The sequence below is a fragment of the Oncorhynchus kisutch genome, linkage group LG9 (assembly GCF_002021735.2).
Source record: "Oncorhynchus kisutch isolate 150728-3 linkage group LG9, Okis_V2, whole genome shotgun sequence".
Classification (NCBI taxonomy): domain Eukaryota; kingdom Metazoa; phylum Chordata; class Actinopteri; order Salmoniformes; family Salmonidae; genus Oncorhynchus; species Oncorhynchus kisutch.
Window position 1 is genome coordinate 22,548,455 of NC_034182.2, and position 27,982 is coordinate 22,576,436.

Here is a 27,982-nt window from a genome sequence, read left to right on the forward strand (position 1 = left end):
GATTGACATAAGTTCTAAAGGAGATGTCATCGTGGATGTGGCTTTCCTATGGGAAGTGTCATCATTTCGCTGATGGTGAAACTTAAAACTCTCACACAATGCATTCACAGGTGAAACCTACGTTTTCAGGTTTAGTGTTTTCAAACCTTTCTAAATCTCAAAAAGACATGGACCAAAGACAAACACATTTATTGTTGAAAGTCCTTGTCCTATTTCTACAGTGTACATTGAATATGTAAATAGGCATGCAATGCTAAAGTGCAAGTCAGTAAACAATACTGTCTTCAACATAGATACAATTAAGGCATGTTACATTTTAGACCTGGGTTCAAATATTTAGAGCGTTTGCTTGAATCTGCCAGGAGTGGCAGATGGACGGGATATGCCGTTTTGAGACTTATCTATTGGTTTATTAAGTCAGGCAAGCTGAAATAGGCACAGATAAAGAATTTGAAATGAATTTGAAAGTATTTTAAACCCATGTCTGTTAGATTCATATTCATTTTGATGTTTAATCTAGACTTTAATCAACAGGATATATGCCATGAAAAAAACACAAAAAACACAAACAAAAAACAACACTATCATCCTACCTACCAGTCTATTAGGATTATATGTTAAAGGTGCAATATGCTAGAATTTCAAATAGTTCACCTAATTTCAGTTTATGTAACAAAACAATCAATGTATAGTGTAGTGAATCATTGTACCATATAATAACTGTAAATATTGCATTTTCAGCTGTTTGAAGCTGGTCTGCAAAACCGAAAGTAAAAGATGCAAAAACTAAACGTAAGAATGGGAAGCATAGAAAAGGCACACGCAGAACAGATCTACTGCTTTTGAGACTTTCTTTCAATGAGTGACAGATCTATAACTCACATTTCTATGTGAATTTGAAATTTCAATTTCAAAAAGTTATATATTGTAGCTTTGAGGTAGGGGAGAGTGGGGAAAGTTGAGTAAAAAGGTTCGTTGAGCCACCCCTTGTTTCTAGGAAAGCAGACATCAAATTAATCAAGTGACCAAATATTTAGGAAGAGGTCATCATTTCATGGAGTCTGTGAAGGAAGAAACCACATGGAAAAAGTGGCAAGCAAGTTGGGTCCAAATAACGGCTTTTCACAAAGCAAATGCATTTTTTGTTTGTAAGTTTCATGACACTTGTATCTAAAGCAAAGTAGATCGTTTTATGATTGTTTTACACATCAGTTGGGATCTGATGAATATGAGGTCCTAAACCTTTCACAAATGTGCATTCTTGTTTGCCTTGGGGTTAGTGGAGCCAATGGTCATGGGTTAAGCTGAGCCAATGGCCACCATACCACATACAAATGATTACATTTAGTCAGTTTTATGCATAGCATGCATAGTATTTTTGCAATGTGTCTGAACATATGAACTCAAGAAAGTGCATTTCAATTGTTACAGAGCAGACATCATGTCCCGTGTACACAAACGTAAAACAAGCAGGGTTCCAGCCACAAAGAGGTTATTGAGCGAGCAGCCAAGGAAGTGAGAGAAGGGAAGAAGTCCATCTCAAGCAGCAGCAAGGGATGAACAAATAGACAATGACCGAAAAACAAAATGAACATGTAGCTGTACGAAAGAGAGGCTATGATAGGAGTAGCAGATGCACATTCTGTATGGTCTTATCTGATGACATAGAGTTTGAGCTTTGCTAAACACATCAATAATCTTTTGGACCAGTTTCATGGGCTTTGTAGCCTCAAATGCAGAGAACTAGCTGACAAATTGGCACATCAAAACAACATCCCTGTCCCAGACAACTGGTCAATAAATAGAAGGGTATGGGATATTGAACAGAGTGTTCTATATCTGAATGTAGACATATATTTAACATATACAGTATACCCATTCCATGAATTAAACTTTGACCTAACAGCACCATCAACCGCTGTCACAGGACACCATCACCCACTTACCCCAAGGCTGCTCGACTTACCCTGTCCCGATGCTCAACTTACCCCATACCCAGGGTAAGTTGAGCAAGCCACTTTTTTATTTGGAAAGGCTATGTTTTCAAAACCGTTATGTTTACATTAATTCAAAATTATTTTCAGGGATAAACCACATTGTGAAATATATGTAGATATCTTTGTTAAAAAGAATACTATATTTCCCTTGACGTAGTGACGCTGAATGTAAACAATGGTTAAACATACCCCACACTCCCCTATTTTCTGCATATAGAATTGTAGTCTTTCAGAGTTGCTGCCAGAGTTGCAATCTTTCTCAACAGGGTTCAACTGACCAGGGGCCTAGGGGGGCTGGACAAGAAAATAAATCAGCTTGTTATCACCATAACAAATATCAATAAGGTCAAGGATATTGACGTCGGGCACTCACCCCCTCAATGTACTTTAAGCCACCACTAAGTGTCAATGTATAATTGTTTTACAGTTTCCCTACCAAGATCATATGTCACAGTATTTTCTGCAGACAGAATTGTAGTCTGTCAGAGTATTTCTCAGCATTCCTTGATCAGACTCTTTTCATTGATCGGACAGATCACCATGGCATCCGACTGTTTATCACAACAGTACAGATAAAAGAACGGAAACAACTTATCCTTAAAGTTGTCCTCCATGAATGTATAGATATGACTCCTCTCCTTCACGTCGTAAAACGAAACCTGGCCCTCTTCGCAATCCACATACACCCCAACCCTCTTCGGCTTGGGGTCAAGGGTTAGAGGTAACGGCGGGGTCGTGGAGGCCCTATATCCCTGGTCTTTCTTCATGGCCAGCGCCCAGTAGCCCTGGGAGGAGCTGACGGCGATACGCCCCTTCCTGTTGACTGATGCCTTGGCCACACCTAGGTACCAGTCATCCTTGTCCCCCACCTGGACCTAGATAGATGGATAGGTGGATAGATGGACAGACAGAGCAATAGACCTTGCTTTGTATGTTGTTTTGTTTTTGAAAGCTAGGCAAAGAGACAACAAAAAAAACATAATCATAGTCAACAAACCTCCCAGTAGTGGCGTCCCGCCGTGAAGCCCTCGCGACCCAGGACAATGACCACAGTGTCAAAACGCTCTGGGATGTCCGGGAGGTCCTGCCAAGTTCCCAGGTGCCTAACTTGACGGCGGTCTTCCGAGAGCTGGAGCCACGGGTTGGCTGAGTCTGGGTCGAGGGTCAGGTCCACTGGAAACAGCGAGTGTGAAATTATGGAGGATGTGAACATGTAATATATCTACTGCTGTGCATATCATTGTTAGCATATCTTTTTGGTGTATATAAACATAGATTGATTTTGGATTACTATTAATTATTATTAATGTTAATTGGGTTGTTAACTGACTTCATCCTGACATTTGGGATTTCTTGTTTCTAGTTTTGATTATTGTTTGTGTACTTGTTTGACATTTTTACTGCACTGTTAGGAGCTAGTAACACAAGCATTTCACTGCACCCGCTATAACATCTGCTAAGCTGTGTACGGGACCAATAAACTGTGATTTGATTTGATTTTGATTTGAATGCCGACCTGTGTACTTAAGAATCTTCTTCAGCTCTGTGAAAATGGACACAAACCACAATTCAATGATTTAAAAACAAAACACATCACTTCTTGCTCAACAATTTGCAGAGAACAAGAGGTTTGGAAATAGGGTAATAAGTGAAAGAAATCACACATATCGGTCCTTTATTGAAAAACCTACCAGAGTCAACCAGTTTGTCAATTTCCTCACTCAGCGTCTCTTCCAATTTGGACACAGCTCTCCTGATGATCCCAACACACACTTCAGTATGTACACTGGTCCCAGACCAGTCCTTAGTGGCTGGAGGGGTACACAGGGCTGGGAAACTCTACAGCGAGAGATAGGAAAAACAATGGGTCAATTTAGTCAATCTATACGATGTACACTGAGTGTACAAAACATTAAGAGCACCTTCCTAATATTGAGTTGCACCCCCTTTTACCCTCAGAACAGCCTCAATTCGTCAGGGCATGGACGTTGAAAATGTTCCATAGGGATTCTGGCCCATGTTGACGCCAATGCTTCCCACAGTTGTGTCAAGTTGGCTGGATGTCCTTTTGGTGGTGGACCATTCTTGATACACACGGAGAACTGTTGGGTGTGAAAAACCCAGCAGCGTTGCAGTTCTTGACAAAAACGGTGCACCTGGCACCTGCTACCATATCCCGTGCAAAGGCACTTAAGTATTTCATCTTTCCCATTCACCCTCTGAATGGCACGCGTACACAATCCATGTCTCAATTTCCTCAAGGCTTAAAAATCCTTCTTTAACCTGTCTTCTACCCTTCATCTACACTGATCGAAGTGGATTTCACAAGTGATATCAATAAGGGTCCATAGCTTTCACTTGGATTCACCTGATCAGTCTATGTCATGGAAAGAGCAGGTGTTGCTAATGTTTTGTACTATCAGAGTATTTGTGTGCAATATTTCTTATTTTGTGATAAAAATTTGGGACAAAGAAAATAATGACAAGACCGAACCAAATTTGTGATCTATATTTCTAGACTACAATGTGTGCATATTCTGCTATGTATTGTTAATGAAATCGGCAACCCCTCCCACCTGTAGGAAGTGGATGTGGTCCTCTGTGCGTGAGAGGTGCTCCAGGTCTGTATTCCTCCTCTGTAGTTTAGTGATCTCCTGTTCCAGCTCCCCTATCAGGCCCTGGGACCACCTTGTACGCATTAACACGGAGGTCAGACACCATAATGTTAGCTCCAGGAACCTTTTTCGTAAGATAAAACCGGATACAAGGCACAGAGCATGATGGGTACTGTAGTACTTCCTCTACAAACCTCTCTGTCTCTCTCTGCTTCTCCTCTATAGCCAGCACCAGCTCAGCCTGGGTCCTCTGGATGGACCGAATCAGCTCCTGGAACACCTGCATGCTGTCCTCGATCTCCCTCTGGGCACTGGACTAAAGGGGAAAAGAGATCGTCATGACTTAAAGCTGGTGTCTTTAATGGTGAAACTGACACGTCCGTTTGCGATATTACAACAACAAAGAAGTTATTTCAAATGACAAAAACTAGTTTTTTTCTCTCTCTCTCGGACATCGTTGCACGCACGATAGAACAACAGCATATGTAATGCTCCTCACCTCTGCTTGTCAACAAAACAAAAACAATAGTATTACCTTTTTGGGTGTCATTTTCCCTGGACATTTTCCAGAATTCATAATACAGGAGATGGTCACATTGAATAATATGGTAATAACCATTTTAGTACAGTGTAATTACACAGTTTTGCATATTTCTTACTTGTTGGTAACTGGATATCATCAATGTTATTATTATACTGTATTGGGACACACCCCTAGAGGGTAGAAGATTCTATAATTTATTGAGCAGCAGCTGTATACGACAGTATTCTGTCTAATGTACTGTGGTAGACACATCAGTAATAACACTGCCAAGAGGTCCAAATCGCATCCCAAATGGAACCCTATTCCCTATACAGAGCACTACTTTTGATCAGAGGCCTGGGGCTGTGGCGGTTATGAAGGCGGGTTATTGGCACGCAACAAACTTGCTGGTCTCAAGATAATTGACCGTTAATTAACTTAAGCACGCATCCCCAGGCCTCCACGCATGCAAGCCGCAGATGCACACCTTTGGAATATCTACCGTTAAATATGGCTAATAAATGAATTGAATACACACCATCACAATAGATACATGATTTAATTGGGTCAGGCCTGAACAAACATGATATGGAGAAAATGGATTTCAGAAGAACACAGTATGAATTGGCCTACGTTATCTGTCTAGGCTCCTTGTTTGCATTTACATTTGAGTCATTTAGCAGATGCTCTTATCCAGAGTGACTTATAGGTAGTGAGTGCATACATTGTAATACTTTTTTCGTACTGGTCCCTCATGGGAATCAAACCCAAAACCCTTGTCGCTTACATCAAATCAAATCAAATACATTTGATTTGATTTGCTTACATGCTCTTCCAACTGAACTACGTTATTTTATTTTATAGGATTTTATCGTAAGAAGAATATAATTGAACTTTAGCTTAATAAAATAGAAAGGATAGTTTTGTTTTCGGTTTTTCTGCCATGCGTAATATGCGATTGGCTATGTATTGTATAATCATAATTTCAATTCAGGTTTTTTAAATATTTTGCGGGGGGGGGCTTGGGCTCATAAGCCTATTCATATGCGTGTTTTGAATTAATCGTCACCTTAGAAAGCCCTGTCAATTTCATCGTGTCAGGCTTTGAAACAACAAATCAAATGTTATTTGTCACATGCGCCGAATACAATCAGGTGTAGACCTTACAGTGAAATGCCTACTTAAAAGCCCTTTACCAACAATGCAGTTTTTAGAAAAATACATCCTAAGTAAAAAATAGATAAGTAAAAAGTACAAAATAAAAGTAACAAGTAATTAAAGACATTCACAACAAACAAGTTTTACTGTTTCAACCTGCTGTTGAACTTCTTTCCTCAAATGGATCATCACAGTAAGGTGAGTTTTAAAAGTATGATAGACCTACTATTTTGATGATAAGTGTTTGATGTGATTTTCGATCGCATTCGCATCAATGTCAGAGTGGTTAAAGGGACTAATAGAGCCCTGAGTACCAAGCCATTAGCAACCTGATGGTTGTTAACAAGTTGGGTACTATCAAAACATGGCCAGAGTGCATAAAGAGTAGATTATCCCGTGACAACGGTCAAGTGTATATATACTGAGGTCATGACTCATGACTGCCGGTGTGGCGGTAATATGGTCACCACAACAGCCCTAATCAGAGCCCTATGCAACCTGGTCAAAAGTAGCGCACTCCATAGGGATTATGGTGCCATTTAGGATGCAAGCTCTTTGGCCTTTTATGGCTGATAAATTCGCCTTTGGATGTGACAGGATGTTACGGAAGACCCATAACTCCTCCCACAAGGCAACCATTAGGTTGCCTGACTAGAAACCGTTTAGATTTTGTTTTCCTACGTCTCAATAAAGTTTGCAAGTGCTTCGAAGCAAAGATCAAATATATCCAGCAAAGATCAAATCGATCCAGAAGCCATGTATTCTGGTCTCCCACATTGGGTTAATGTTCAAAGCAAAATTATATTCTAGAATCCAGCAGTTTATTTTGTCAGTTACATCAGATGTTGACTCTATGATCAAAAGTGTTGCGCAGTGTAAATCCCAACTGTCAACATGACAAATTAGCATGTATTTTACCACTGGGACAAATAAATATTGCGTCCGGAGTGGCACCCTATTCCCGATGTAGTGAACTATGTAGGGAATAGGGCACCATTTCGAGGAAGCATTCAATAGCTCACCTTATTCAGCTCCGCTGAGTGCTTGATCTCCTCCATCTTCTTCAGTCTTTCCTGGATCATCTGCTGTACATCTATCTCTGTCTTCTTCAGCTGAGCCTGTGGAGAACATTCAGTGCCTTCAGGAGGTATTCACACCCCTTTACTTTCCCCACCATCTTTTGTTTGTTACAACCTGTATTTAAAATTGATTCAATTGAGATGTTGTGTCATTGGCTTACACACAATACCTCATAATGTCTAAGTGGAATTATGATTGTATTATGTTCTACTAAATGAATACAGCATTAAAAGCTGTAATGCCTTGAGTCAATAAGTATTCAACCACTTTGTTATTGCAAACCTAAATAAATTCAGGAGTAAAAATGTGCTTACCAAGTCACATAATAAGTTGCACGGACTCACTCTGTACAATAATAGTGTTTAACATGATTTTTGAATGACTACCTCATCTCTGTACCCCACACATACAATTATCTGTAAGGTCCCTCACTTGAGCAGTGAATTTCAAAGAGAGATCAAACCACAAAGACCATAGAGGTTTTCCAATGACTTGCAAAGAAGGGGACCTATTGGTAGATGGGTACAAATTTTTAAAAAGGAGATATTAAATATCAATTCGAGCATGTTGAATTTATTAATTATACGTTGGATGGTGTATCAATACACCCAGTCAATACAAAGATACAGGCGTCCTTTCTAACTCAGTTGCCAGAAAGGAAGGAAACCGCTCAGGAATTTCACCATGAGGCCAATGGTGACTTTAAAACAGTGACAGAGTTTAATGACTGGGATAGGAGAAAACTGAGAAATTGCAATAAAAGTGGAAAATCCAACAAATCACATCACATTTTCAAGCACGGTGGTGGCTGCATCATGCTATGGGTATGCTTGTCATCGGCAAGGACTAGGGAGTTTTTTAGGATAAAAAGAAATGGAATAGAGCTAAGCACAGGCAATATCCTAGAGGTTAACCTATTTCAGTCTGCTTTCCAACAGACACTGAGACAAATTCACCTTTCAGCAGGACAATAACCTAAAACACAAGGACTAATCTACACTTGAGTTGCTTACCAAGACGACATTGAATGTTCTTGAGTGGCCTAGTTACAGTTTTGACTTAAATCATCTTGAAAGTGTATGGCAAGACTTTAAAAATATTTAAGACTTACCTAGAAAGACTCAGCTGTAATTGCTGCTAGAGGTGATTCTAACATTTAAAGGGTTGAATACTTATGTAAATGAGCTGTTTCCGTATTTCGTTTTTAATACATTTGCAAAACTGTCAAAATACATGTTTTCACTTCATCATTATGGGGTATTGTGTGTCAATGGGTGAGAAAAAAAATCTATTGAATTCAGGCTGTAACACAACAAAATGTGGAAGAAGACAAAGGGTGTGAATACTCCTGTATCTGAAGGCACTGTAGGTGAGAGATAATTAATCTTACATTTGGCAGTCTATAGTCTGGTCCCAGATCTGTTTATACAACATGTTGACAATGACTGACAGGGAAACAGGCCAAAATTCAGGCTAGGCAGCCTACTTTCAACAACATCTAGAGCTAGGCCTCACAAACTGTAGTGTGTTATTGGTGGATTTATGTACCAAATACAGTTGACCTCTTCTAAAATGTACTTTTACAGCTTCAATGGCAATCATTGTGTCAGTTTTATTAGGAGCTGACCATAAAAGTCTGCAAATCGTGTGGCCAAAATGTGACTAGGTTTTTTATATAGCTGCATTTAGCTTCTGATCGCTGCATCAAGCCTGAACAGCACAATAGTTACTGTATGTCTTTGAAAATGATAAACCAATTGACAACGGATTCTCGAAATATACACTACCGGTCAGAAGTTTTAGAACACCTACTCATCCAAGGGGTTTTCTTTATTTTTACTATTTTCTACATTGTAGAATAATAGTGAAGACATCACAACTAGGAAATAACACATATGGAATCATGTAGTAACCAAAAAAGTGTTAAACAAATCCAAATATATTTTATATTTGAGATTCTTCAAATAGCCACCCTTTGCCTTGATGACAGCTTTGCATATTCTTGGCATTCTCTCCACCAGCTTCACCTAGAATGCTTTTCCAACAGTCTTGAAGGAGTTCCCACATATGCTGAGCACTTGTTGGCTGCTTTTCTTTCACTCTGCGGTCTGACTCATCCCAAACCATCTCATTTGGGTTGAGGTCTGGGGATTGTGGAGGCCAGGTCATCTGATGCAGCACTCCATCACTCTCCTTCTTGGTAAAATAGCCCTTACAGAGCTTGGAGGTGTGTTGGGTCATTGTCCTGTTGAAAAACAAATGATAGTCCCACTAAGCGCAAACCAGGTGGGATGGCGTATCGCTGCAGAATGCTGTGGTAGCCATGCTGGTGAAGTGTGCCTTGAATTCTAAATAAATCACAGACAGTGTCACCAGCAAAGCACCCCCACACCATAACACCTCCTCCTCCATGCTTTACGTTGGGAAATACACATCCGAGTTCATCCGTTCATCCACACCGCGTCTTACAAAGACATGGCAGTTGGAACCAAAAATCTCAAATTTGGACTCATTAGACCAAAGGACAAATTTCCCTCTGTCTAATGTCCATTGCTCATGTTTCTTGGCTCAAGAAAGTCTCTTCTTCAAAATGCTGTCCTTTAGTAGTGGTTTCTTTGCAGCAATTTTACAATGAAGGACTGATTCACACAGTCTCCTCTGAACAGTTGATGTTGAGATGTGTCTGTTACTTGGGCTGCAATTTCTGAGGCTGGTAACTCTAATGAACTTATCCTTGGCAGCAGAGGTAACTCTGGGTCTTCTATTCCTGTGGCGGTCCTCATGAGAACCAGTTTCATCATAGCGCTTGATGGTTTTTGCGAACTTTCAAAGTTCTTGAAATTTTCCGTATTGACTGACCTTCATGTCTTAAAGTAATGATGGACTGTCATTTCCCATTGCTTATTTGAGCTGTTCTTGCCATACTATGGACTTGGTCTTTTACCAAATATGGATATCTTCTGTATACCCCCCCTACCTTGTCACAACACAACTGGTTGGCTGAAACACTTCCACAAATTAACTTTTAAGAAGGAAAACCTGTTAATTGAAATGCATTCCAGGTGACTACTTCATGAAGCTGGTTGAGAGAATGCCAAGAGTGTGAAAATCTGTCATCAAGGCAAAGGGTGGCTATTTTAAGAATCTCAAATATAAAATATATGTTGATTTTTTTAACACTTATTTGGTACCGACAGGATTCCATATGTGTTATTTCATAGTTTTGATGTCTTCACTATTATTCTGCAATGTAGAACATTGCAAAAATAAAGAAAAATCCTTGAATGAGTAGGTGTTCTAAAATGTTTGAACGGTAGTGTACTTTACACTTGATTAATCGCATCAAAACTAACCTGGATGAATGACGTTTCACCATATATATATATATATAAAAAATGTAACATGCACTGTAGCCTTTATACTGTAATAGCCTCTACAAATTATTCTCACCTTCTTATCAGTCCACTCCCTCTCAACAGGTACAGTAAAGTGAGCTCTGTGGTCCGTCTCCGTACACAGCACACACACACAGATATGATCTTTCTTACAGAACAGCTCCAGAAGCCTCTCGTGCTTGGGACACATCCTCTCTTCCAGGTTAGTCACGGGTTCGATCAGCTTGTGTTTGGTGAAGCGTGTGTTGTGGTTCTTGATGTGTTCCTCGCAGTATGAGGTCAGACACACCAGGCAGGACTTGACGGCCTTCATCCGGTCGCCCATGCAGACATCACAAGACACCTCGCCCCATGGGCTGTGGGGTGGGGATGGAGGAGCATCGGCTGGAGGTTCCTCTGGCTCTCCCTCTGGCTTCTCTTCTATTGGTTTCTCTGGTTCCTGGCTCGTCGTTCGTTGCAGCTGTGGCAGTTGTAGCTTTTGCATCTCCTGCTTCAGTCTCAGCTCCTGGAGAAGTTTCTGCTGCTTTTGAACCAGCTCCTGTTGCTCTTTCTTCTTCGTTTCCCTCTCCGTCTTTTTCTGCTCCTCCTCCTTCTGTTTCTGCTCTTCCATCTTCTTCTGCAAATCTCGTTCCTCTTTCAGTTCCTGCCGTTGGAGACGCTCGGCGTTGCTAACCCTGATGTCCTTAAATTGCTCAGCGATCTCCCTCAGGACGGTGTTGATGCTAATGTCGGGCCGCTTGAAGAAGGTCTTCTTGCACATGGGGCATTGGAACAGGGCGGTGGTCTTCCAGTAGTCTAGGATGCAGCAGCGGCAGAAGTTGTGTCCACAGGGGATGGAGACAGGGTTGGTGAACACGTCCAGACAGATGGAGCAGTGGACCTGCTCCTCCGTCAGATTTCCATGATTTCCTGCAAGGTAAGCCATTACTGGCAGAGAAGACCGTGCACGGTCATACTTAACATTACAGTGTTCTGTAACACTTTATATTACAGTGTTCGGTAACACTTCACATTGGGATCGTTGTCTGACCTGTCATATCGGACCTGTGAGATCCAGGCCATAAAGCAGGCAGTATATCAGATCAGGTTTATTTTAGTGTGGATGTGTTGTAATGTGGATGTGGATGTGTTATAATGTTCCTGCTTCTCTTTGGATGTTAATCGGATGTTGACTTGTATGGCCTCCAAAATGTATTTCTGGAACCCTAACAGCAGATTCAAACTTAGATATTAGCTTCTATTGCTTCTAAAAGGTCATATTACAACCCTAACCACATCTAGTTGAAGTCCTGGCCACTTCGATCACGAGCCAAGTGAGAGCTATTGAAAAGCATGTGGGCATTCTTTACTTAAATTATCCCCCATGCTAAATATACTAAGCAAGAATTGTTTGGTTTAGAAAGCGGGCTGTCAGCAAGTTAAAGCTATGTGCACCCGCAGGCCGCGCATGCACATAGCTTTTTGAGCAGTGAGCATTTATGAACACATGGGCTGCTTTCCAAATTGAACCCTTTGCCCTATGGAGTGCACTACTTTTGAGCAGGTCCCCTATGGTACTGGTCAAAAGTAGTGCACCATGTAGGGAATAGGCTACCATTTGGGACACCCACCGTGGCTAGAAGGTTGGCTATTCATAGATGTAAAAGATTAGCATCTTTCCAAAAATATCGGTCTAGTCGCTCTCCTGCTCTGCTTTCTTTCTCATAAACAACAAGTGTCCCAAAAATCTCTCCTTTCTCCTGAAGTGTGCACTTGTTCACTTCCCTTCATGGATTTGAAAGAAAAAGATGGGTATATCAATACAATGCTTTTACATTTGATTTATTTTGTATTTAACTAGGCAAGTCAGTTAAGAACAAATTCTTGTTTACAATGACGGCCAACACCGGCCAAACCCAGACGACACTGGGCCAATTGTCCGCTGCCCTATGGGACTCCCAATCACGGCCGTTGTGATACAGCCTGGATTTGAACCAGGATTTTCTGTAGTGACGCCTCTAGCACTGAGATGCAGTGCCTTAGACCTCTGCGCCACTCGGGAGCACCCCAAAATAGTGAACAAGTGCACACTTCAGGAAGAAGGAGAGATTATTGGGACATAACCAAGAACGGACGTTCTGTATCTTCTCAATCCATTCAATCCTCACATAATTCCATTTCCAAATCATTTGTTTTTATATTCTTCCTCCATCCCGCCTGCAGTACGAAATCAAGATATTTCAACAACTTAGAACAATAAAGAGAAAGTTCAGATCAAGCTTTTGTTGAAGCCTCACAATGTAAATGTTATTAATCTCTTTCATATCTGTCCTGATTGAATTTAAAACAGTCGAAAAACGATTATTGCATAAAGCAAACCTTACGTGTATTTTTACTGACGCAGTTAAAAGGTAGAGAGAAAACATGCAAAGAGAGAGAGAAGAAATGCGGACACTCACCAGAGAGAAGCAGCTGTTGCAGAAAGCCACTGCACAGAGTGACCGCTCTGGCCAAACACTGACACATGACACTGCTGCCACTAGCCCCCAGCTACTCGGCCCTAAAATATGCCCCTCTCCCTCCCCTCCTTATCCCAGTTACCAATTTACACTTTCACAGGCATGGACCGCTCTGCTCGAAGGAGAACAGCATTAGCCCTAAATCAGACACTGGGGTCGTTTTTCTGTCTTTGCTTATAGCCCTAGATCTTATTAACATTTGTGTATATTTTTCACACACTCGACACAATAATGAACAAACACAGACAATACCCACAATGTCGTATAACTAGGTCTCTCACTTTAGGTGTAAAGTTACATACCTCCAAGTCTACTCTGAATTTGCTTTAGTTATTTCAGTTCCTAGAACTTTAGATGGATAACATGTCAGGGGTAATTTATTTATTGATAGAACATCTTTATTTAGAAGTTGCTGATTGAGGTACAAAAGTAAGAATAATGTATTATCGGTGAATTTATAGAAGTACTGTGTCACGAATATCACCGAAGGTGGCTCCCCTTCCAGTTCGGGTGGCGCTTGGTCTACTAGCTGCTACTGATCCCTTTTGCCACTTTTTGTTTTGGTTAGTCTAATTGGTTTCACCTGTTCCTTGTTGGGGTTATTTAAGTTCAATTAGCCCGCCTGTGTTCGTGCGGGCTAGTTTGCTGTCAAGGAGTGTTCCTGTTTTTTGTTGGGATTACTCAGCGTCACTTGTTTGCCTGCTGTTACTGTAAGGAGAATAAAGCGTTTTCCCCAATCCTCTGCTCTCTGAGCCTGACTCTACACCCATCACTCTTCAAGCGTTACAGAAGCCCGCACCCATCTACGATGGAAAGCTACAACCTCCACCAGCGGTATCCGGTACCAGGGCCCTACGTATTGCGCCTCCAAGGGAGTACGATGGAGCGGTGGTGGTGTGCCAGGGATTCCTGCTCCAACTCAAGCTTTACCTGGCCACCCTTCGGCCGGCTCCCTCGGACGAGGAGAGCGTGAGTCTCTTGCTTGATGGGTAGAGCCCTGGAGTGGGCCAATGCCGTCTGGAACGGGCCCGACTCGGCGAGGGGCCACTACCCGGACTTCACCTGCAACTTCTGGGCCGTGTTCGATCACCCTCTGGTGGGGCGAGCAGCAGGTGAGAGATTGTTCCATCTCAGGCAGGGGACGAGGAGCGCGCAGGACTTCGCGCTGGAGTTCCGGACTGTGGCTGCTGGGGTGGGGTGGAACGACAGGGCCCTAATTGACCATTACAGGTGTAGCCTGAGAGAGGACATCCGCAGGGAGCTGGCTTGTCGGGACACTACGCTCACCCTGGACGAGCTCATAGACCTGTCGATCCGGCTAGACAATCTGCTGGCTGCTCGCGGACGTTCTGAAAGGGCCCTGTCTGTTCCACCTCCTGGACCGCCCGCTCCCATACCTATGGAGCTAGGCGGGGCTGCATCTAGGGAGACCGGAGGAGGAAGCTCCTCCTGCACCAGCTGTAGCTAGAGAGGGCACACTTCCGGTCGGTGCTGGAGGAGTCCATCTGGGAGTCGAGAGGGCAGGCAGAACACTTCTCGGTCACCCCAGGTGAGTCAGCACCACACTCACCCAGAGCTTCCTGTTGGTCACATGTTTTTATTAATTTGTTTCCCCAAGTTTTCTCCTTCTCTCTAGCATAAGGCGCTAGTCGATTCAGGCGCAGCTGGGAACTTTATAGATCGCGGACTCGCCCAGAGGTTGAGGATTCCGTTAGTACAGATAGATCCCCCCTTCCCTGTGCACTCCTTAGATAGTCGACCATTAGGGTCAGGGCTGGTCAGGGAGGCCACGGTTCCACTGGAGATGATTACACGGGGGGATCATAAGGAGCGGATTAGTCTGTTCCTTATCGATTCACCTGTGTTTCCGGTGGTGCTGGGGGTTCCCTGGCTGGCTAGTCACAATCCTAGGATTTCGTGGAGACATGGAGCTCTCCAGGGGTGGTCTGAGGAGTGTTCAGGCAGGTGTGTAGGAGTTTCCATCAGTGCGACGACGGTGGAGAGTCCAGACCAGGTTTCCACCGTGCGCATTCCCGCTGAGTATGCCGATTTGGCTATCGCCTTCTGTAAAAAGAAGGCGACCCAATTACCACCCCATCGACAGGGGGATTGCGTGATCAACCTCCAGGTAAACGCTGCACTGCCCAGGAGTCACGTGTGCCCATTGTCCCAGGAGGAGACGTTGGCTGTGGAGACATATGCCACGGAAGCTCTGGGACAGGGGTACATTCAGCCCTCCATGTCACCTGTCTCCCCGAGTTTCTTTTTTGTGCTACGGCGGTGGAATCATTTCACGGAGAGCGGTTCTTCACGAAACTGGACCTCAGGAGACCGTATAATCTTGGGCGTATTCGGGAGGGAGATGAGTGGAAAACCGTGTTTAGTACCACATCTATGGGTATGGGTTAAAGAATGCTCCAACCATCTTTCAATCCTTTGTCGACGAGATTCTCAGGGACCTGCACGGACAGGGTGTGGTGGTGTATATTGACGATATCTTGATCTACTCCGCCACACGCGCCGTGCATGTGTCTCTGGTGCGCAAGGTTCTTGGGCGACTGCTGGAGCATGACCTGTAAGTTAAGGTGGAGAAATGTGAGTTTTCCAAACGAGCCGTTTCCTTCCTGGGTTATCGCATTTCCACCTCGGGGGTGGTGATGGAGTGTGACCACGTCAAGGCCGTGCGTAATTGGCCGACTCCGACCACAGTAAAGGAGGTGCAGCGGTTCTTAGGGTTTGCCAATTACTACCGAAGGTTTATCCGGGGTTTTGGTCAGGTGGCGGCTCCCATTACCTCACTGCTGAAGGGGGGGCGGTGCGGTTGCAGTGGTCGGCAGAGGCGGACAGAACTTTCCTCCATTTGAAGGCGCTGTTCACAGACTCTCCGGTGTGGGTGCATCCGGATCCCTCTTTGGTGTTCATAGTGGAGGTGGACACATCCGAGGCTGGGGTTGGAGCCGTGCTCTCACAGCGTTTGTGTACATCACCGAATCTCCGCCCCTGTGCTTTTTTTTCGAAGAAGCTTGGGCCGGTGGAGCAAAACTATGATGTGGAGGACAGGGCTGTGGTTAAAGCCCTGAAGGTGTGGAGACACTGGCTTGAGGGGGCTAAGCACCCTTTCCTTATCTGTACTGACGACCGTAACCTGGAGTATATCCGAGCAGCTAGGAGACTGAATCCTCGTCAGGCAAGGTGGGCCATGTTTTTCACCAGATTCAGATTCATGATCTCGTATAGACCAGGTTCCCTTAACACTAAGGCCGACGCGCTGTCCCGTTTCTACGACACCGAGGATCGGTCCATCGATCCTACTCCCATCATTCCGGTGGCTAGGCTGGTGGCACCGATAGTATGGGAGGTGGACGCGGACATAGAGCGGGCGCTAAGGGGGGAACCTGCGCCTCCACAGTGCCTGGAGGGTCCTTAACACTAAGGCCGACGCGCTGTCCCGTTTCTACGACACCGAGGATCGGTCCATCGATCCTACTCCCATCATTCCGGTGGCTAGGCTGGTGGCACCGATAGTATGGGAGGTGGACGCGGACATAGAGCGGGCGCTAAGGGGGGAACCTGCGCCTCCACAGTGCCTGGAGGGTCCTTAACACTAAGGCCGACGCGCTGTCCCGTTTCTACGACACCGAGGATCGGTCCATCGATCCTACTCCCATCATTCCGGTGGCTAGGCTGGTGGCACCGATAGTATGGGAGGTGGACGCGGACATAGAGCGGGCGCTAAGGGGGGAACCTGCGCCTCCACAGTGCCTGGAGGGTCGTAGGTACGTGCCGCTTGATGTCCATGATCAATTGATTCGGTGGGCTCATAGTCTACACTCGTCGGGTCACCCGGGGATTTCGAGGACAGTGCGGGGTCTTAGGGGGAAGGACTGGTGGCCCACCTTAGTTAAGGACGTGCGGTTCTATGTCTCCTCCTGTTTGGTGTGCGCCCAGAGCAAAGTTCCTAGGCACTTGCCAAGAGGGAAGTTACAACCCTCCCCGTCCCACAACCGCCGTGGTCCCATCTATCTGTGGACTTCCTCACTGATCTTGCCCCGTCTCAGGGAAACACAACGATCCTGGAAGTTGTGGATCAGTTCTCTAAGTCCTGCCGTCTTATCCCGTTGCCCGGTCTCCCTACGGCCCTACAGACTGCGGAGACTCTGTTCACCCACGTCTTCCGGCACTACAGGGTGCCCGAGGACATAATTTCTGATCGGGGTCCCCAGTTCACATCCCGCGTGTGGAAGGCATTTATGGAACGTCTGGGGGTCTCGGTAGGCCTGAACTCGGGGTATCACCCGGAGAGTAATGGGCAGGTGGAGAGAGTGAACCAGGAGGTGGGTAGGTTTCTGTGGTCGTATTGCCATGACCGGCCAGGGGAGTGGGCGAGATACGTCCCCTGGGCTGAAATGGCCCAGAACTCACTCCGCCACTCCTCTACCAACATGTCACCGTTTCAGTGCGTGTTGGGCTACCAGCCGTTCCTGGCACCGTGGCATCAGAGCCAGACCGAGGCTCCTGCGGTGGAGGAGTGGGTGAAGCGCTCTCAGGAGACCTGGAGGGCCGCCCAGGAATCACTAAGACAGGCGAGTGGACGGCAGAAGAGGAGCGCTGACCATCACCGCAGGGAGGCCCCGTGTTCGCACCGGGGGAAAGGGTCTGGCTCTCGACCCGAAACCTGACCCTCCGCCTGGAAGCTGGGTCCGCAGTGTGTGGGGCCATTCAAAGTCCTGAGGAGGATAAACAAGGTGTGTTATCGATTTACTACTTCCTTCGTATTATCGTATTAAACCCTCGTTTCATGTGTCCCTCCTCAGGCCGGTGGTAGCTGGTCCCCTGCAGGATGGTGAGGTTCCGGAGGTACCCTGTTGGGGTTTTTGGGTTGGGGTTATTTAAGTTCAATTAGCCTGCCTGTGTTTGTAAGGGCTTGTTTGCTGTTTTGTCAAGGAGTGTTCCTGTTTTTTGTTGGGATTACCGCTGTACAGCGTATGTACCAGTTAGGACATTGTTGGAGTGTTTTACGCCTGTGTTCTGCGTCACTTGTTTGCCAGCTGTTACTGTACAGAGAACAAAGTGGTTTGCTCCTCTGCTCTCTGCGCCTGACTCTACACCAATCACTCTTCAAGCGTTACAGACTGTAGTTATGTTAACAGCTTCCAATTGACTTCTAGACTTAAAAATGTCCAAGGAATAATAAACAGTGTTTCACAGTGAGGACTTTTAGTATATATGTTTTTTATTCAAAGAACCATCTCTTTAACAGATCCTTAACATGTTTAGTTGCTTAGCCTAACGTATGACCAGGGAAAACACTGGGCTGTAGTTATACAGGAGATAGGCCATCATTTGGGTCCCAAAATTCTTCCTGTTACGATCACACCGTGAGGAACAACTCAGGCCCTTTTCAAGTGACTAAACTGTGATTGGTCAACCTCTGAGCAGAGGGGGGCACGTCATTTCATGGTTGTGTCTTAAATGCACTCCGACACAGTGCACTACTTTTGACTGAAGCTCTATGGGCCCTGGTCAAAAGGTAGTGCACTCGCTACATAGTGTCAAAAGTAGTGCACTATACATCGTGTCAAAATTTGTGCACTCTAGGAATTGGGTGGCATTTGGCATGTAGGCTATGTCTCATCTCAGCTATGCTTCACTGCACTGATGATGAGCGGGGCTGCGTTCTTTCCCTCCTGATTGAGACAGGGGCTAAAGATGGGGTACAAACTCTCATTAAAGGTATCCTCAAATGTGAAGAGGTGCGTGTGCTTCTTGACGTCGTAGAACGACACCTGGCCGCCTTCGTAGTCGAGGAAGATCCCGATCTTCTGGGGGTGAGAGGCCAGCTGCAGGGACAGTCGGGTGGATGCCAGAGCCTTGACCTCCCCACCTTTCAGCCACAGGCACCAGTACCTATGTGATGAGATGAGATTATTATTCTTGCTAAATATTACATCCATACAATTATGGGAGTTGATCACTATATATTTCGATTAAAATTAGATAAGTACTTTGCCACACTGATAAGTCATGATCTCTCCTAAACGGTTTGAATTCCTTTGAATGTGAAACCCTGTATGTGTTTTGTGCATCCATTTGTTGAGGGATGTGTAGATTTTGATTTGACTTTTGAATCCTTCAAAATGTATGGAATTTCAATTCAAAAAGTAAAAACATAATAAAAAAAAGGCCCCCAGTACCCTCCATCGGGGCTCAGCTTGATCTCTCCCTTCCGGCGGGCCGATGCTCGCACCACGCCCACAGTCCAGGCAGTCTTACGGCCCACATCGACCTCCCAGTAATGGCGTCCCGAGGAAAGGCAATCGCATGCGAGCACGAAGAGGGCGGGGTTGAAGCGGCAAGTGCCTTCTGACTGGTTGTGCTTTCGTTCCTCGTACATCACCTGGCGACCGTCCTCTGACAGGACCAGGTTCCTCTGGGCTGTGCCCGGGTCCAGGAACACCTCACCTGGAGGGGAGGAGCAGAGAGAGAGGAGCGGGTTGAGAACACTGCTGGTTCTATTGAGAACAGCATTGATTCTAATGAGAACATTGTAAGTCCTATTTAGAAGAGGGTCGGTTCTATTGTAACCAGTCTGAGTTCCATTTAAAGCAATGTAAAACACTCTAGAGTAAACAACATATCACTTTCTTTCCACTAATACTGTATAGGTTTGTATCATTCCAAACTGTTATGATGACCCAGTGCTGCCACCATGTGGTGCAGAGTAGACAGAACAGAAAATCTGAGGATCAACAAAGCCTCTGCTAAGGTTAACTAAAACACAAAGTTGTTTGAAAGAGGAGTATTTATATCCCAATAATCAAACTTGCAAGTCAAATTCCCATCAATCTTTAAAAAGAGAAAAAGGGAACTCTAACTGTACTCACTTGCATAGTTCTGCAGCTTCCTTAGCTCTGTAAAGGAGAGGGAGAGACACAGTCAGAGACAGAGAGAGGGAGAGAGAGAGAAAGAGGGAGAGAGCGACAGTCAGTCAGAGGGAGTCAGAGAGTGAAAATCAGTCAGAGTTAGAGAGAGAGAAAGAGGGAGAGAGAGGAGGAATGAGAGAGAGAGAAAGAATGAGAGAGAGAGAGAGAGAGAGAGAGAGAGAGAGAGAGAGAGAGAGAGAGAGAGAAAGAGAGAGAGACAGTCAGAGAGGGAGTCAGCGAGTCAAAGTCACAGCAGACACGTGTTGGAATTGGAGTCAAACAGACGGTGCTAATCCCACCACCTGTGAGGGTATCAGTCTGACAGCCTGTTGTTGCCATCTCATTACTGACAGATGGCTGAACTTTGGCATCTACTATAATTCACTATGTATCCCATCTGATGACTCACTCTCTATATAGAGATGTCAGTCTAATGACCTAGATACCTAGATATCTCTGATTGAGTCGCACCTAGACATTGATCTAAGGTCAGTTTTGTGTTTTTTTCCTGCACTATAGTTGAGGTAAGGATTTGAGGAAGGGAAGCTGATCCTAGATCAGTGCTTATGGCTACAGCTAACTTGTACCTGGAGAGATGGGATTTGGACACATGAAGTGAGGTCACACAACAGGAAGCAAGTGACTATGTTTGTCTCTGGAATTACACCCTTTTAAAACATACTGCTCCAATTTTTAATAGTGCCTTATACTGCAGGAAGTGCACTACTGTACATGGCAAACAAGGTAAGATTTGCTCTATGTAATAATAGCATATTTTGCCCACCTTTTCCATACAGCCTCTTGATTTCTTCCTGGAACTTGTCGACGAGAGCACTGACGGATGATTGGATGGTACCCAGGTACAGGTCAGTGTTCACACTCACTCCTGACCAATCAATGGGCTCCGGGAGGAGCGCTAGGGCGGACAGTCTCTGCAGGAGAGGACAAGGCGGGGTTTAAGCAATGGTGGGAAAAGTACTACATTGTCATACAAAAAAAATCACAAAGAAAATCACTCAAAAGTGAAAATCACCCAGTAAAATACTACTTGAGTAAAAATCTAAAAGTATTTTGTTTTAAGTGTACTTAAGTATCAAAAGTAAATTGAATTGCTAAAATGTACTTTAAGTATAAAAAGTCAAAGTAAAATAATAAATAATTTCAAGTTCCTTATATTAAGCAAACCAGATGGCACGATTTTTAAATATTTGTTATTGACGGATAGCCAGTGGCACACTCCAACACTCAGACATCATTTACAAACAAAGCATTTGTGTTTAGTGAGTCCGCCAGATCAGAGGCAGTAGGGGTGACCAGGGACGTTCTCTTGATAAGTGTGTGAATTGGACCATTTTCCTGTCAAAATGTACTTTTGGGTGTCAGGGAAAATGTATGGAGTAAAATGTACATTATTTTCTTGAGGAATGTAGTGAAGTAAAAGTTGCCAAAAATATAAATAGTAAAGTAAAGTACAGATACCCCAAAAAAACAACTTAAGTATTTTTTACTTAAGTACGTTACACCACTGGGTTTAAAAGAGCGTGTGGGTCTCTCTCTCTGTGTTTCTGTGTGTATGTATCTCCTCGTTGTGTCATAGCCAACCTGGAGGAAGATAACTTTGTCCTGGTTCTGTGCCAGGGCTTCCAACTCTTCGTTCCTCTTCCTGAGATGACTCAGGTCGCTCTCCAGTCCTCGGGCCAGCTCCTGGGCATGCCTCTCAGCCTCGCGCTGCCTCGTAGCGATCAGCTCCACCAGCTCAGCCTGGCTCTGCTCCACTAGACACTGAAGCTCCGCGTACACCTGCCAGCTCTCCTCCAACTCCTTCTGAGCACTGCTCTAAAGACATAGTAGAGGTTATAGCTAGACATACTGAGAGGTTATAGTGGCATATTGTTGCAAATTGTCGTGCAATTTAACAGAACGCCTTTACTTCAGATCAACATGTTAACAACTCGTCCAAAACTCACTCATCCAATCCTCACACCTCAGTTTATGCACAATGTGCCTGATACACTCTTAACCGAGATCAGGTGGCATACAGGGACACATCTCTATCTCCTTCTGAGAACTGCTCTGAAGATACATAGAGATGGTAGACGAGGTTATAGGGACAGAGACATACTGCAGAGACATACAGCAACACCTGCCAGCTCTCCTCCAGTTCCTTCGGAGCCCTTGCTTAATAGTCAGAGATGGACTAGGTTATAAAGACATACTGCACATAGAGTAGCATACTGTAGCATCAATGCAGCTACAGCTGGCAGCTCCCTCCCAACTCCCTCTGGGCGCTGCTCTTAAGATGGGGAGATGCGGGAGAGAGGTTTTAGAGTTAAAACACACAGCAGCCTGAGGTCGGTGTTTGAGTGATGTAAAATAGCTCTAAAGCTGTTAAAGCTCTGTTTGGCACACATGCAGCACAACTGGCCTAACCGGTTCGACTGTCCTATAGGCAAATATCTACCTGCTTGAGTTGGGGGAACCAGTACGTGTTTTGTTATGTTTCCTTTCCAAGTCACACGTCAATGTGATAGCATATGGAAAGAGTGTAATATTACCTAGTTGTAGACATTTGAGGACAAGAGATTGAAAGATTATGAGAGCACAGGAAATCAAAACCTATGGGAAAAACCAAAAACAAAGCAGATCCTCTCTCCCTTTCTCTAAGTCGGAAAGTCACCCACCAAGATATCCACGCCCTCTGTAACCTCATCCCCATTGTATTTCCAAATACGGGTCAAGCGGACCACAGTCGCACTGCACTCTATTTACAGTCAATATCTGACCAGGAGACTTGTCATCCAGTGTAGCTGTGAACCTAGGCTGGCTTGGTAAATAACCAACACTGCTTATGAATTTGAGAGCGGTTACATTCCTACCGCCTTATCTCTCAGGCTGTTGACCTAAACAAGTGGCGGGGTGACCGTTTTGTTGTGTTTCGAATCCCGGATTTCCTCACACGGTAATTATATCTGCTGACCTCTTTAATCTGCTAAGGGAGTTTCCAGGAGGTCGTAGGTAAGGACTATAGGGTAAAAACAGGGTGAGGGGGACACAAGTAAATGTTTACACTTGCCACACCAGTTAGTCTGCCTAGGCTTATGGGGTTGGAACAGAGCCATTACAAAACAACCAAATAATGATTTCTGTGGTAGCCTAGAGTATGGACACTGTGTTATATGGGGACACTGTGTTATATGGGGACACTGTGTTATAAGGGGGCACTGCATTGTATGGGACACTATGGGGGGATGCGACTATGTGGATTGATTTTATTTATATATTGTTTATTCATCCATATGTCCGATCAAGACCAATATTTATTTTACAGAAAGAATAGAACCTAAAAAACAAAAAGCCAGGGTCAAGAGGTAGTTTGACAATCAGCCATAGCTTACTGTAAAACGGATAGGCAACTGCAGGAATTCTGCATTTAAAAAAAAAGGCGTGATCGTTTCTCAATGTCATCAAGGTATGAAATTATTGTATTTTCTAATTCAATCTCTTTTTTGTGCTAATTTGTGGTAAAATTGCAGTGTGCAAATTATTATAATTATGTTCCCGCCACCGACCATCCGTTCTGACAAAAATCGACCTGCGGCTGAATCTAGAGGCCTGCCCCTGCTGTACTATTGACTATTGTTGTTTTTCTATGTTTTGCCCAAATGAACACAACCCAGCTCACTCTCACTCAACCAAACAGCACAAAAGACAAAGTTGACGCATTTCGATGACATCAACATTTATACAATGGACTCACTTTGATGACCCGTATTGACTGTTTGATCTCCTCCAGCTTCTTGGTCCGCTCCTTGATCATGGATTTCAGCTCCGACCTCCTCTTGCCCAAAAAATTCTGTGTGAGGGCAGGGTTCATTTTCATAAAGCATCTCATGGTAGCTAATCTGGGGTCAGTTTTGTCTATTAAATCATAAGATTGCATCGACCCTAGATCAGCACCTAGATCCAAGAGATACTGTTTAATACTCTACATTATACACATAAGGCAGGTTCATTGGACTTCATTTATACATTTTTACCAAACAATTTTTCACATGGAAAGACACAAGCTGATATGGAGTAGTCTATGGGCTATAAACAGCTGTATAGTTAAGTAATAAGGCACGAGGGGGGTTGGTATATGGCCAATATACCATGGCCAAGGGCTGTTCGTATGCACGACGCAACGCGGATTGCCTGGATATAGCCCTCAGCCGTGGTATATTGGCCATGTAGCACAAACCTTGAGGTGCCTTATTGCTATTATAAACTGGTTACCAATGTAATTAGAGCAGTAAAAATGTATGTTTGTTACGAGGAGTGGAACAGGGGAACCCAAGAGCAGACTCAGACGAGGAGACTGGGATGAAGTAACCAAGGTATTTATTGAAACACAGGGGGAAGACGGAGTGCAGGTCAGGGGAAGCTCGGGTGGGTTGCAGGAAACCAGGTGTGGAGGCTGAGGCTGGAGCGAGAGGGGTTGAGACAGGGTAAGCAGGTCCGGAGGGGAATCCAACGGAGTAGTAGAGTGGGGAATCCAGGACAGAGTAGCAGGATAAGGAGACGTGGAACTGGAGACAGGGACTAGAGTCAGAGCAGGCGGAATGAGCAGAGATTACGATCTGGCAGTGTGGAAGTGGCAGGGCTGAGTACTTGAAGAGGTCTTGATTAAGGAACAGGTTGCAGCTGGTGGGGATCTGCTCTGACTCCAGCACACCTGTCTCCTCCCACACAATCACACAGACACACACACAAGGAGATGGGGAGAGGGAGAGGGAGAGAGTACCGGGGGAGTAGTGGCAGTTCAAGGAGACACAGGATAAGCAGTAGAGGGAGTTGCACGAACAGATGTGACAATGTTTTGTCATACCCGGGGTATAAAATCTGATATACAACGGCTGTCAGCCAATCAGCATTCAGGGATAGAACCACCCAGTTTTTATTGTAACTTTTACCTTGGGCAATTACTCTATCAATGCAATTTTGACCCACGATGGACCCCAGAGCGCCACAAGACTGCGAGAGAAACAATCTCATCAGCTAAAATGTAAACCTGCTGAGCTAATGCCTGTCTTTCTATCTGCCTACTGTCCCCATCCACCCGACCACCCTGTTCTCCCCTGGACTCACCATCTTTTTCTTCCATTCGCGGTCAACCGAGACGATCTCGTGAGTCTTGTGGGTGGCCTCGGCACAGGAGATACAGACACAGACGTGGTCGTTGCGGCAGTAGACTTCCAGCAGGCGCTCATGCTTCTTACAGAGCTTCTCCTCCAGATGATGCACAGGCTCCACGAGGCGGTGAAACGTCAGAGACTTCACCTTCCTGTGTTAACATTCATTTTAGGTTAGGTGTGTCGGCGGTAACAAAGGAATGGTGTGCTTTTCTGGGCATAGTCATGTAGTCCGCGGGGTTAGAAACAAGGAAGGTTGACTCCCATAAATTACTGCTGCAACAAGATTTTTAAAAAATCACCTTTCACCTTTTTTGGAATTCCAAGGACACAACAGGGGATGTTTATCTAAATCTCACAGTTAGATGTACAATGACGTAAAATGTGAAAGAAATAAAGAGAAGAAGATAAAAGCAAATCAATTATTTGTGTTATTTCTCACTTATGATGTCGGAGATGTGTCTCACAGAATGACCCTGGACAGCTGAGACACGACTTCAGTGCCCTCATCTTCCTCCCGATGCACGCATCACAAGGCACCTCGCCTGCCCGGGCAAACTCTCCACCCTCCGCCGCAGCTGCTGGTGACTCTCCATGAATCCTGTGACCCGCCACCGGACTCCCAGCCACCGCACCCCCCTTCGTGTTTGGTGAAACAGCCCCTACTTCGAGGCCCTGGAAGTGGGCAGCGATCTCGGCGAGGACCCGGTTGATGCTGAGCTCCGGCCTCCGGCTGTAGCTCTTCTTACACATGGGGCACAGGAACTTCTTGCTGTGGTCCCAGTAGCCCTTAGGAGGAGGAGCAGCAGGAGAAGAAGGTTATTGATTCATTTTCCTTATAGTCCATGAAAACACACACACCCACGAGGGGTTGGAATAACAGCGTCAGTTTCAGCCACCCCTCATAGCCGCGTTCCTCTCTATTTCTCTAGTTTTTCCTAGCCACTGAACTTTTGCTTCTGCTTTGCCTACTCTTTGGGCTCTAGGCCAGGTAACTGCAAAGTACCTTGTGATAGCTGCTGATGTAACAAGGGCTTTATAAAGTAAATGTGATACCTGCAGACAGGCCTTGCAGAAGCTGTGTCCGCAGGGGGTAGAGACGGGCTCCACGAAGACCTCCAGGCAGATAGAACACTGGAACGACTCCTCCGACAGGGTTCCCCCCCTCACTGGGGAACTCACACCTTGACGGGAGAGAGAGAGAGAGCGAGAGATAGAGAGAGTGGGTGAGACAGAGACCGCGTGTGTGGGTGAGTGAGTGAGTGTGTAAAAGAGAGGCAGAGAGAGAAAAAGAGAGGAAAGAGAGAGGAGAGAGGCGAGAGAGATAGTGTTCATGGCTGGTTAACAAAAATGACAGGAAATTCAAAAGAGCTCAACAGCTCTAACTTCATCCATGCACTACCTGCAATTAAACGCAAATACAAACACCAACACAAGTCTCGCTCACTCCTATCAGGAAACGGGTTGTGAAAAAGATTGATCCGTATGCTTCCGCTGTAAACCGTCCCTGGAATGTCAAAATGCAGGCTGTACCTCTACCATGCACCTGCTCTAGGTTTAAAGAACAACTAATCATCCTGGATGGTACCACACAGTTTGGTTGTGTCTCAAATTGCACCATATTGCCAATTTAGAGCACTTCTTTTCAAAGGTAGTGCCTATATAAACTGAAATGACACCAGCCATGTAATAAATGCCTTTTCAACTTCCAATAACGATACTCTTTTAGCAAAACTTCAGCTCCTCAAATACAGGAAGTTTGACATTTTAAAGTGAGAGCATATGGCAGAATCACCAATGTCAATTTCTACACAAGTATCATCAAATTCATGCACAAAAAATACCAAAAAAAAGACACTAATAATTCACATTGACTTTCAAACACAATGTGGGACCTTGATCATTTCTCCTCCCACACCATTGAGTCAGATTTTTGTACGTTATGTTCCATACTACATCAATATTTCTTTAAACGGACTGATGAAAACTATTCAACCACATACTGTGAAAAAACTCCAATGTCCAAAAAAGTTTACAATCATTACTGGTAACCAATTCGAGATTAACCTATGAGATTGCGATTATATAACAGGCCTATGAAAGGGATCAAAGGTCATTATATATATAAAGGTATATAACTTACTCTGCATGCTGATGAAGTTTTCCTGATTTTCTTGTGTGAGTCCACACAGTGCCGTGTCTCTGTACAGTCCTCTGGGTGTTGGAGCCCCACACCACTGTATAGTATTATACAGTCCGTCTGTCTTATGTAAATCCACAACAGGTTTTGGCCCTGTGAAAACTAACTAACTACAGTGCCCCACCCGCTCTCTCTCTTAACATCACATGCACTGTAGTATCTCTCTTTCCCCCTCTTCCTTTGCTCTGAGTAATATGCACTCTGTGGGTGTGTCCAAACTTCACCTGGGCCTGTATTTACAAAGCAGAAGTGCTGATCTAGGATCAGGTCCCTTTGTCATATTCATTATGGTTAAAATGCAAAGCTGATCCTAGATCAGCAATCCTAATCAGATGCTTTATGACTACAGTACCTAGTAGAAAATGTGTGCCTCCCTCATCTCCACCTTTTCTCACACCCTCCTCCCCCCAATAGCCAGAAAT

At 44.7% G+C, this 27,982-nt stretch overlaps 1 protein-coding gene across 1 annotated transcript; it reads right to left on the reverse strand.

Annotated features, from left to right (window-relative positions):
* Window positions 1-173: 173 nt before the first annotated feature.
* LOC109896351 (uncharacterized) lies at window positions 174-27,723 on the reverse strand. The gene is made up of 20 exons (XM_031831346.1): window positions 27,504-27,723; window positions 26,417-26,544; window positions 25,803-26,149; window positions 25,317-25,512; window positions 23,947-24,042; window positions 21,792-22,025; window positions 20,974-21,121; window positions 20,151-20,177; window positions 19,461-19,728; window positions 18,906-19,173; window positions 14,554-14,730; window positions 13,207-13,297; window positions 10,824-11,695; window positions 7,316-7,411; window positions 4,807-4,928; window positions 4,574-4,685; window positions 3,689-3,836; window positions 3,514-3,540; window positions 2,995-3,170; window positions 174-2,872 (listed from the first exon to the last, which is right to left on the reverse strand). Exons 1-20 carry the CDS (start codon window positions 27,508-27,510, stop codon window positions 2,492-2,494), a joined length of 3,921 nt encoding a protein of 1,306 aa, XP_031687206.1. The 5' UTR covers window positions 27,511-27,723; the 3' UTR covers window positions 174-2,491.
* Between the last annotated feature and the right edge of the window lie 259 nt (window positions 27,724-27,982).

What these genes read in the sequence shown, in the direction of transcription:
- LOC109896351 (XM_031831346.1), bottom strand. An exon ending in CAAGAGGCTGTATGGAAAAG is followed by an intron (nt 20,178 to 20,973) that starts GTGGGCAAAATA and finishes TCTCCTTTACAG; the next exon opens with AGCTAAGGAAGCTGCAGAAC. An exon ending in GAAGCTGCAGAACTATGCAA is followed by an intron (nt 19,729 to 20,150) that starts GTGAGTACAGTT and finishes CCTCCCCTCCAG; the next exon opens with GTGAGGTGTTCCTGGACCCG.